The sequence below is a fragment of the Myripristis murdjan genome, chromosome 15 (assembly GCF_902150065.1).
Source record: "Myripristis murdjan chromosome 15, fMyrMur1.1, whole genome shotgun sequence".
NCBI lineage: Eukaryota > Metazoa > Chordata > Actinopteri > Holocentriformes > Holocentridae > Myripristis > Myripristis murdjan.
In genome coordinates, this window is record NC_043994.1 from 22,936,893 (window position 1) to 22,948,694 (window position 11,802).

The window sequence follows — 11,802 nt, forward strand, 5'->3', positions numbered from 1 at the left end:
CACACAAGCACATCCTGGAACCTGATATGTATGTGCACAACACACACAAACACATAAAGTATACTGCAAACTCTGTTGGACAGTGTGTAGTGAATGAGGTGAGTGCTGAGAAATCTAGTCAAACCTTTTAATCAGACTTTGACAATGGCCTTTCATTGCAGAGAAATGTATTTGTTTACAATGGGTTGCTAAGTGCTGCTCACTAAGCAGGATATGTAGTATGCATGTTGGTGGAAGTTATTCTCATGAGTACTCTGGCATTTCCTCCTAGCTTACCTAATACACCACACTGTCCCATCCCACAATCCATTATCGTCAATGGATTTAACACAGACTTACATAGACATGTACTGAGACCCAAAGGCCCACATACACAAATCCCATTGATTCAGCTCTGCAGAAGCAGATAGACACCACCACCTAGTGGTTCAAAGGGTGTCCCTCCCAAAAAGGGGTACAGTACATTGTCTCTTACTATAAAAAGAAAAACTGCCCATTACATTAAAAAAGAAAGCCAGTTTTATAAGCCAAGAATGGTACAAAAAACAAAGAGTCATGTTCTACAAAACCCAACAACAAATACAGATTGCTGCAGAACAAATTTGGGAAAGTAGGATTTATTCGATGCCATTATTACAAATTTATAAAATGCTAATGTTCTGTAAGAAAAGCATTATGTGAAGTAATTCACACAGCGAGAATCCATTAGAAATACATTCAATTATCAAAAACTCTTATCTTTAATGCATTTTTAAACACTCCACTGAGCTTGGTAATGATTGCAAAGTATTTTTCATCCTCTTAGTGCATTTTATCTAAACAAATTCTTAAAATTCAACAATGACTCATAAGTAACAAAAAGAAAGCTAGGGCAAAATAAAGAAGAAAAAAAAAAAAAACACAACCACTATCTGAAAAGTGTGTGAATGGGTAAGCGTGGCTGGAATGAAGGAGCTGGTGAAGGCATAGTATGTGAACATTACAAGCTGATCAATGAAACTCAGGGTTTTGTGGCTGTAGCTGGTCATTACAACCCTGAGCAAATAAACCCCAGGAAATACACACTCAGATCCATATTCAGTACAAATATATTTTTTTCTCCTAAAACTGTTCAAAGATTAAATAGCCACGAGCTTGGCTTGTCTTACTAACCTCTTGCTCACACCTTTAATCATGTGTGGTTTATACAGCATATAGGCTTCAACGGCTGGCTTCACAGCAAACCAAGATCCAGTCTACAAATCTTACTTAATTGCTGACACAAATCAAGGCTGAGTTGAAAAAATGCATTTGTGCATAAGTCTGAAGTCATTTTGTCGAGGGAGTGTGCATCTTTGACAACTGTGAGATCTGAACCCAAGATTACAGAGGAATGTAAGAACAAATCCAACTGTCCATTCCTGCGGTGCTTTGCAGCTATTTTTGAACACGTAAGGATCTTTTTCGTCTTCTTAATCATGGAAGAGCACTTTGCTAGTGGTTTAGAGAAGTCTGGCTTGGTTGTACACTTATCTCAGAGTCCAGGAATGCAGAACATGAGGACTTTTTTCCAGGCATAAGTTTTTTTTTTCTGTTGTAAACTGTACATTTTCTATTTGAAACAGCCCCATCTGTGAAACGGTTTCATACCAAAAAAAAAAAAAAAAAAAGCCTTAGCTGTAAGCAGATTAATTATATGAATTATACGACAAAGGTTATGGTTATGCAATGAGAAAAATAATCCCCTAAGCCCATTAAAAGATAATCAAAATGCATTCAAAACAGCTAATTTTGATGGATTAGACTCTACACTACTATTTGGTGTATGTGAAGAAAGGAAGAGTTTAGAATGTGCCTTTATGCAGGCAAAACAAACAAACAAAAAAAAAAATGATCAAAAAGGCAAAACCTCCACCCCTTGCATCATTTATCATGAAAAATATGAGAAAGCAAGAACTTACAGAATAAGAAAAATAACTACTATTCATGCTGCAAAAGTATGGAAGACCTTAAGGGTGCTGGCAGCCTCAGTCTCTGGAGCCAAATACATCAGGTAAGAATTCCATAGATCATGGAAAGAGAAGACCACAAATCAGAGGACAAGGAATCTGTAAACATGGAGACACACTGCTAACAAGACACTTGCTCTTGTGCAGATTTTTTTTTAAAGTGGCATCTGACCCTGGGGAGTAGGAGCAGAGATAGTGCTTGGGTTTGGGTCCATGCCAGGCTCTAGGGACATCAGGATTCCCTTCACTATGTCTGGTCACTTGGTGATGATAGGAATGTCTGAAAACTGGTCAGTTGCTTTTGAGCAGGTCAATGCATCCCTGCAACAGAGTCACATTGTTCTGTGGACAGAAGAAAACAGCAAAGTTATTCTCCTGAGGTATACCTTCTTCTGAGTGGTTTGCTCCACTAGAAGTCATGGGGTGTGTCATAGCGCCTCAGTCTGCTGCTTGTGACTGGGTTGAAGTCCCAGGTTTGTTGTTTATTACGGTATAAACCTATTCACTTTTCAATGTCTCCTCACTTAAAACACATCCACCCTCACACATTATAACACTGGTAAAATGTGACAGTGGCGGCAGATCTTGCATTCTAGATCTATTTTGTTGTTTGGTGGTGTTTTTTTCCCATAGATGTTGTGGTGGCACAACAACTATGGAAAGCGTTTTATAAAACTTGTATCATAAATCTTGTCACTTATCTTAAACATCAACAGAAAACATCAGGTGTTGGTGTCTGTCCCTATTTTTGCACTGATGTTTAACAATCAGAGGTAGAAATCTGTTGTTTAAGAGGAGAGATTCTAATTTCACCTCTGGCAATATCCTCAACAGACCATAAGTCACAAGACATGTTGTGTTTTGTTTTTTTTTCTTTTTGAATAAGGGGAGGAGGCTCTTGCTTTTATTGACAAAAAGAACTTGCTCTCTTGTAGTTACTGTTAAACTGTGATGCTCCTTCCACTGACATGCACTGATTCCAGCAAGTACAGGCACGCTGTGTCAAGGCAACATAGGTATTCGGGAAACATCAGAAATTGTCAAAATGAAGCAGAAGTATGCAAAGCAGGTTGAAAGAAAGTGTGTACCACCGGTACTTTATAACAAAATTGGTGGAATGTACTGAACATCACACTCAGACAAAACGTCATACAGCAGGCGGCTGTACTGTGCTGCTCACCTTGGCATGCTTGATCTCAAGCTCAGCCATCTCTATGAGGTTCTTCCTGAAGGCCACAACACGCCTGCCCTTGAAACTGGTGAGCTCTACAAGGAAAACATGGAGCATAACAGGCAGGAGTTATAGAGTGGTCTTGCACAATGGCTGTATGCATGGCACATAAAGAAATATGCACCGAGTGAACCTGCATCAAGCATGCACAGATGCACAAACCTCTCTTTCCAGACTCTGAGAGCTTGTCAAACTTTTGCAGGCACTGCTGCTGGTGTTCCTCTGCCTGGGGAACGTCCTTGCTCTTCAGTCGTGCCTTATCCAACGCCTTGTTAGAGTGCTCATAGTCAGCTAAAGCCCGAGCTCGCCGGTACAGAAGGTCCTAGCAGACATGGCCCACATTGTTAAACCGGTGGAATAAAAAAAAGATGCTATTGTAATCATAACACAGAAAATGTAAAGATAATAACAAACTAATAATAAAAATTTCAATAACAAAGCCTGTCTCTTACATGAAAGCAGAAGAACATGCCTCACCTTGGCAGCCTGGATGTCTCTCATGTAGTATCTTAGCAGCTCAGTAAGTTTCAGCTCTTGGTCAGATGCCACTCTGCCCTCTACTTTCTGCAGGGCCACAAATTAAGACATAGCTAATACATGCTTAAATAAGGGGAAACCGGTGTGAAAATCGTCTCATTTTGTTGGTAAATGAGGTTTTTCTTACCCTAAGTTTCTCAAACAGGTCTGACAACTTGTCCAGATGTCTGAGGGAAAAAATAAGGCATTAAACCATCTACCAAAGATGTGAATTGTCTTAATATCATTATACTGCAATCATCCTAGTTCTCACACCACAACATCTTGAAAATTACTAATACGTTCCAGTCAACTGCAATATCAGATAAGCTTCATCATACTGAAAAAAAACAACAACTTCAGGTGTTTTTTGTATTGCTATGACTGTGTTGCCTAGCAGAGCATTTTGGCATCACATATAATCTTAAATAAAACTCGAGAAAGTAAGGGATGTAATGCACTCACTTCTTAAGCGCTGTACTATCATCGGCAGACAGAGTGTTCAGAGTGGCTGAGATGTGAATATAATCATCAGCAACATCTGAAATTAGAGAAACAATGGCCAAAACCATACATATTACAAATACAGATACATTAATTTCCACAGCATCCACCTCATTCAGCTGAGTATCAGTTTGCACCATGCAAAATACAACATATTCTGGTAAAGTAAAATCTTCAAGTACTTTTGTGAGAGCGGGTCATTTTCTCTGCTTTGGCAGTGGAATCTTTTATCTTGCTGTAATAGTCAAGCAGAAAAGTCTTCTCCTGTTCAAAGAAGTCATCAACTTCCTATGGGGAAAAACAGCCTTTGGTTATCTGGAAAGATGAGTAAAAACATGTGTCCCTATTGCAGTCACCCATACAAAACAGATCATGCAGAAACCTGACCTTTATCCCTGAGATGATGACCTCATCAGCCGTCTTCACCATGTTCTTGAAGAAACCTCCAAACATTTCCTTTGCATTCTTTCTTCTCACACTGAGCTAAAACAATCAAAGTTGTGAAACAAGAAAATCAGTGTCCCAAAACCTAGTGTGAAAAGATAATTTACTTCTAATGCAAAAGTTGACTGTTTCCAGGGAAGTGAACTGTGCTTGTTGTGTCGTTACTTTATTGTTGGAATAGCATTATTTGGCACAGATTCTCAATTTCTACACAAAGTACATTTTGTGGTATGTATTCTTCTGTAAGACTGCTGTCTAATTACACTGGTTCAATGTGTTATATTTTAACAAGTTCTGTTAACCAAAACCACTGTGGAGGACTAGACAGGAATTTATGCTGATCTCAGCAGGATGTAGGCTGTGTCACAAGTCTCCTGTAAACACTATTTCCTCTCCAACCAACTGACGGCCCGGGAAAGGAAGTCAGCAATATGAGGAACTCACATCCTGGTCATACTCCAAGAAAATCTGGAAGTTTCTGTCCTTGCTGAGAATGGCATGAGAGGACAATCTCTGCAGGAAAATTTCATGCACTTGGACCGTCTTCTTAAACACAGCCAGATATTCACTGGAAAATAAATGAATAAATGAATAAAAACAGAACACATTCACAAAAAAGCAGAGGCACAGCAAGCAAATTTACTGTAGATTTTTTCCTCCTGCAACAATCACTGGACATGTGTGTTTTTGAGATTTAATACACCATTGTGATATAGAGAGAACATGATTCATTCAGAAAAATGTGAAATATAGTGACTGGCTTTATTGTGTCACACTCACGCCTCCAACTCTTGTTTCATCTTGTTGTACTCCTCCTTAGTCATAGTGGCTTCACCTTCCCCCAGTTTGTGCATCTTCTCTCTTGGGCTCTCAAAATCGGGCTTTGGGGGAGCTGGAGGAATCTATGATAGGAGAAGTGATTAAAAAAAAAAGAAGAAGAAAGGACACAAAACTAGTCTAAATGCTCTTATTGGCAATTTAGAATATATAGGGCCTATATAAAAAGAATTCTTCAACTGGAGACACACACACAAAAATAATTATCAAAAAATAGAAGTTGTAACAGTCACTGGTGCCTTTGTTTGACCTTCCTCTTTTGTCAATCAGGACACAAACCCATACAGTGGTCATACTGCAGCCTGTGTACATGTGTGTATGTCGTATCTGAGTGTAGTACAGTAACTCACTATAAGGCCAGCATAGTCCTCTGTCTCCACCAGAGTGTCATGTAGCCAGATGAAGTCTTCATGCTGTCTGGGAACTGAGAACTCCGGCTTCTGGAAAGCACTGAGTGTGGTCTGGAAATGTTGGCGCAATAACATTTTTTAATATGGAAAACTGTTAACGCATTATTCAATAGCCTCATTGACATCTTTGAAAATCAAGTGAAATCTACAGTTGTTTTGATGTGTAACTGTTTAGGTTTGTGTTTTTACCTTTGTATGGACAGTAAATTTGACTTTGTCTCTTTCACAGAGTGCATCAGGAATGTCAATGAGGAGAGAGGCATCATTGTTTAGGTCCACAGACACAGAGCGCGTCTAAGGAGAAAGAACACAACATGATTTTTTATTCACCTCTGCATCTTGGTGTACACGTATTATATTGTAAAACCTTCAACCAATGTGTAAGATTACGATAAGTCACTGACAAAATGCTGGAAAATTTTGGCTGTGGATAGTATGCTTGTTAATGCTGCTTTCAACAAATATCCAACATGTTTTTGGTCTGAACATTTATCTTGATGAAATCACAAACAGTATTTTTTCCACTATATTTCAGCCAGATCTAAAAATAATCTACAGTGTTACTTTTTGGTAGCACACAGGGGAATTCATTTGAAGAAACACCACTCGAAAATAGTAACAAAAATAAATGTGTTGTTAATAGAAATGTCTTTAGCTCCTTGTTCAGCTGAAAATACCTCACAGCAAGGTCTATCCTGGTAGAACGGCTCTTTTTTTGCATCTATAGACTACCTGTGCACCCTAAATTGAATAAAGCACAAAATTACATCAGTGCAATCCCTGCTTTGATGGACTTAATGCACCCAATGTGTGAGTGGAGTGGGGCAAGTGGCTTGGAGGCAGTTTTGCTTGAGGTCCAGGCACAGACTTCAGACTTGCACTTACTGCAGTTTCAGAGCACTCTTATTTGACGGTTACATTCAGGATTGAAAACACCAAAGGCCAAATATTGGTACTGACAGGTACTATTTGTGGCAGCAACATCTAATGTCTGTCTATTGGTTGCATACAATTATGATGTTCTTCATGATGAATTACCAACTGAACCATTGAATAGCTAACCGAGTCTTAAATTAACACACTATCCCTGAGTTTGTACATGAAATAACACTTAAAATGGGATGGATGATTTCACTGAAATGTAAATTAATTACTTTACACTCCTTACACTCCTAGATGATATCTTTTTTTTTTTAAGGTTACCAACCCTTGACATGTAATTCAATTTTGGACAGACCCAATAAGTTACTCTCTTACATGCATGCATGCATGCATTCTCTTGCATAGACACAATCTATTTTGGGCCACACTTTCAGTACTGACCTCTCCAGCAGCTGTGTCACTACTGAATCAAATGGAAGGCATTAAATGGCATTATACGTCGCCACCTGCCAGCTTTAACTCTGGAGCACTGTATGCCCTTTATTGTGGCCTTGTCGTACTGTAAGTCCAGAGCCTGGACCACAGTGTTTTTCTATCTAAAGTTAGTCACTTCTCAGTGCCCTGCCCAACAGTGCATCAAAGTAAATGCAAATATTTTGACGCCGCTCGGGCTATGCTCTACCTTACCAGCTAAACACAGCCATTAACTTTATAAAGTTACTGTTTTCATACGCTAACTTAAGTCACAAACTTCATCTTTCATGTGCACACAGACTGCCACCATTCATTTGTCTCTCTATTTCTTGATTTTAAAAAAAGTTAGCATTAGCCAGCAGCTAAGTTCAATGCGAGACAAAAACAACACAAGGTAGCGACAAACATTAATAGTGCTTAGCTAGGAAGCAAACGTTAATGTTGGCTAGTGTTAGCAGGGCTAGCTTTGCATCATTATATGTCTTGTCCCGTTTAACTTACCTTTTCTTTATCGCTTTCATCTAGGGCAGATGTCATGGTGGGGGGGCTCACAACAGTGGAATGACTTCAGGCTGGTTAGCCAAACCGAATAACAAATATTTATTACAGAAAACCGTCCTAGTGAGCTGGTTAGCTGACAACCTGTCAAATCGTTTGTCTCGCCCTCATCCTGATGACAGAACAAACCCCGCCTTAAAATGAATTTGACTGGACAGTGTCAAATTTACAAAGACAATGATTGGTTTTTATCTAATCAATCATCTTACTTTGTTGTCCCGGCGGTTTGACGTGCCCCGGGCCTAGCTTCCTTAAAAGGCGATGTAGTAGCAACTTCTCCCTTTAACAGCAAACTGTACGCGTTAAAACAATGCAGACTGTGTACGTTTACAATTTCCTAACGGGCAGTAAACTCTGAGAGATGTAATGAACTAAAATTACTGCCGCCGATTGGACGCGCACACGGATACGTTTCAGCGATACCCTGAGCATTATGGGTAACGTAGTTTTTTAGTGCTACTGGTCCATTCACTAACCAGCAACTGAAACTCCAAGTCCCAGCTTCAGAGCTATGTGCAACCCAACGGCGCCTCGTTTGGGAACGGAGATTTTCGTAGCGACTTTCACCGGTGAAAAATGTGGGTGTTTAATGCTACCAAAACGAGCAGTGAATATTTATGACTACTTTTAATGTAATCTGCACGTAACTAAACCGAAAAGCAGTCTGAAACTCGCGGGAAGAATGTACTTATTTCCGTTGCTGAGGTGTGTTTTTGCTAAATGTGTGGTGTCAGTTGGAGGCTGTAACGTCTCTAAGCGGGGTTCTCCGTGCACCTATGCCTTCGTGAAGAGTTTGTGTGTTCATCATGGCTTGAAGTCTCCGAAGAGAAACAGCCCGTACAGCTCCGTGGACAGTGAGCGGTATTCCTCTCTTGTAAAGTCGGTTGTCTCCTTCAAGGTGAGCTCCCAAACCCCTGAGACCCTCGAAGACGAAAACGAGCACATTTATGGACCCGTTGTCAAAGCCCAGCCGCCCTCCACAAGATCGGAGCCCAGGGTACCCAGAAGCCCTCATCCCTTCTTTAACAGTGACAAGAGTCGGCTTGATGCGGAGCCCGAGTCAGGACATCCAGCCCAGATTTTGTTGAAGCGGAGCCAGGACAGGTCCACGATCCCAAGTGTGAGCCGCATCCTTCAGAAGACCCTGTCCCCCGAGCAGATATTTTACCTGGAGAGATGGAGGAGGAGGATGATAGCAGATCTGGGGGAGGAAGGATTCAAAGAGTACAGTCTGAGTATGTAATTGTTACCTGTGCATGTGGTGATGATGCCAAGGTTGTTGTAGTTACCTAAAACTAAACTAAAAACTCAAACTAGGTGTTTAAAAGCGTTTTAGGTAACTGAAATAAAATTAAAACTTTAGTTTTTTGGGGAGGGGGGGGGGGGGAACAAAAACTGCTTGAAACAATAACAAAACCAACCGAAATAAAATAGAATAATATTCAGAAAATGGCTTAAGTTTTCATCGTTGTCATTTTGGTCAAATTTGTCAACACAGCAAGCATGAGGAGGCATTGTTGCTAATACTTACATGCACCAAATATATGCACCACAACATACTGGGTTTATATTATACTATCTGTGCTGGACTTGTTCTGGACACACCCCCATATTATGATGTAAAACTAATACTGAAACTAATAAAAAATAAACTAAACTTTAACATTTTTAAACAATAAAAACTGAACTAAAAGTAGCACACTCACTCTGGAAATTAACTGAAACTAAACTGAATTGAAAACAACAATTAAAAACAAAATACAAATAGTAATGAATCAAAAATACAAAACTTAAAATAACTTTGGATCATACTAATCTAAATGAGGATGTAAATACTAATTTCCTTGCACACGGTGATGGATGTGACTCAATGCTGTTGTTGTTTTGTTTTTGACCAGATTTATTCAGGCAAGGCAGTCTTTTCCATTCAGCTGTGGAGAGCATTCTGACTTCGACACTGGAGGACACCAAACCCACAAAGGCATCTGGAGATTTCCCGGCTGAGATCGAGGGATACATGGAGAGCATCTCTCACATACTGGAAGATGTCAGGGGAGTGAGAGCCATTGAGAGTGCGGTGCACCATGGGACGCTGAATTATCTGGGTATTGTGGATTGTGTGGCCCACTACAGGTAAAAGTCCTGATGACTTGAAAAGACAGATGAATGCACTGCTTTTTTCCTCATTTTCTTGATCCATTTGATTTGCGGTACAATTTTCGTTCCTAGGGGTGTTCTTTGTGTCATTGACTGGAAGACCTCAGAGAAACCCAAGCCCTTCATCAGGAACACATATGACAACCCCCTTCAGGTGGCAGCCTATGCTGGGGCTTTGAACAATGATAACAACTACAAATACCAGGTGCTGTATATAGATGAATCATAGGCATTTTTTCATTGCTTATCTCATTCTCTCTCTGTTTGTGGTTTTCAACCAGAGCTGAAGTTTCCCTAGTGCAGTGGTTTTCAAGAGAGGTCTAGGGACCCTCAGGTGTCCATGAGGAGCGTCCATGGGGTCCTCAGCTAAATTAAGTTTAATTTCATTATAATTTAATTCAGTCAGAGCTGTTCTAATACAGAAACAATGTATGGGTGATTATTTTAACATTATGTTCTCACCACTTTGAAGCTATTTATAAAGTATGACATCTAAACCATTCAGTATTGAACATCAAACCAAAATATCTTTTCATATCACGGTTCTTAGGGCTACATCACTTCAAGTGGGGATCTGTGGCTTATTAAATGTCACCTTGGCAGTCCAGATTAGAACATGAAAAAGTTTGAAAACCTCTTCCTTAGAAAGTTGTAAGAGGATGTATGGAATGTAGAAAAAATACTCATCCAAGTGTATCATTATGAGCTTAATATTTGTGAGACAGATTTTCTCTTGGGGAAGTAATGGATACTTGCAGGGCCTAGCTTAGTTGCCTTGAGATAATTAAGTAAAGTGCAACAGTAAAACAAAAATGCGGTCATGAGAAGGCAATACCTCATTTTTGGGTCAGCTGAAAAGGTTGACAGTTACTGTTGTATTTTTTTTCCCTGTGCCTGACGTTTAGCAGTGGGTCTCTTTGCAGGTTGAAAATGGAGTCATTGTGGTGGCCTACAAAGATGGTTCACCTGCCCATGCTCATCTGTTGAACACAGAGCAGATCCTGCAGTACTGGGAAAGGTGGTTGGTTCGCCTTGAGAAGTTCATGGAACAGAGGTGAAGAAAGTCACACTGTAGAGGCAGCTTTGTATCGACCCCGGTAATGTTTCAGTTCGATAGGATGAAATAAGATTCTGTACAGTGTTTTTTCTTAACTCTTTTGTATTCTGACTTACATTTCTGGGGAGCAAATACGACAGAATCTTTTCCTTACCACTGTACAAAACTCTTTGTATTTTACTGTTAATAAAGTATAAAGTTCCATCATGAACACATTTTAGTATTGTTTGACTGTAGAGTCATATCTGAGCATGTATCAACCTAATCTTGTGTTTTACTCCATAAATGTAGTCAGCAGCTCTGTGATAGTCAAACACAGGATTAGAAATATGCCCAACAGTCACAAGTACTTTTTATTTAAAATCAAGTAAATCAAAGTGCTTTGTTGTGGAGAAAAAATATGTCACAGAGAGATGCACACTCTGGATCTAAACCAATTAAGCCATAAGTACACCACCAGGTAACTGTAAGCCATGGAAAACCCTACCTACAGTTATCTTTCAGTTAAGGTGGCTGGGCAGCAGAGTGCTCCCACACTGTTATGCTATATGACTTCAACTTTTGTGCTATAACTTTCAGTGTCCATTACCACCATTATTTAAGTTAGAGATGATGATAAGACAGATTTGAGAAGGAAAAAGTAGCATGCCTCTCTACAAGACATCAGTTAATGTAGATGTCGAACAGATAATTAAGCAATATCACGAGAGGGAATGCTGTTATACTGAATATCATCACGGCTGT

The 11,802-nt window shown here is 39.7% G+C and overlaps 2 protein-coding genes across 3 annotated transcripts; one reads left to right on the top strand and one right to left on the bottom strand.

The window, feature by feature from the left end:
* Positions 1-601: 601 nt before the first annotated feature.
* snx5 (sorting nexin 5) lies at positions 602-8,192 on the bottom strand. 2 transcript variants are annotated; one of them, XM_030070053.1, is made up of 14 exons: positions 8,054-8,192; positions 7,788-7,858; positions 6,120-6,224; positions 5,871-5,981; positions 5,464-5,585; positions 5,128-5,251; positions 4,627-4,722; positions 4,422-4,527; positions 4,201-4,276; positions 3,884-3,923; positions 3,697-3,783; positions 3,382-3,541; positions 3,169-3,254; positions 602-2,330 (listed from the first exon to the last, which is right to left on the bottom strand). In XM_030070053.1, exons 2-14 carry the CDS (start codon positions 7,821-7,823, stop codon positions 2,280-2,282), a joined length of 1,200 nt encoding a protein of 399 aa, XP_029925913.1. In that variant the 5' UTR covers positions 7,824-7,858; positions 8,054-8,192; the 3' UTR covers positions 602-2,279. The 2 variants fall into 2 exon arrangements, with proteins under 2 accessions (XP_029925913.1, XP_029925912.1); XM_030070052.1 differs by having other exon boundaries at positions 7,788-7,956; positions 8,054-8,177.
* A 164-nt stretch (positions 8,193-8,356) lies between these two features.
* Positions 8,357-11,269, top strand: mgme1 (mitochondrial genome maintenance exonuclease 1). The gene is made up of 4 exons (XM_030070054.1): positions 8,357-9,079; positions 9,743-9,977; positions 10,074-10,206; positions 10,925-11,269. The coding sequence occupies exons 1-4, from the start codon at positions 8,527-8,529 to the stop codon at positions 11,057-11,059; spliced, it is 1,056 nt and encodes a 351-aa protein (XP_029925914.1). The 5' UTR covers positions 8,357-8,526; the 3' UTR covers positions 11,060-11,269.
* The last annotated feature ends 533 nt before the right edge of the window (positions 11,270-11,802 follow it).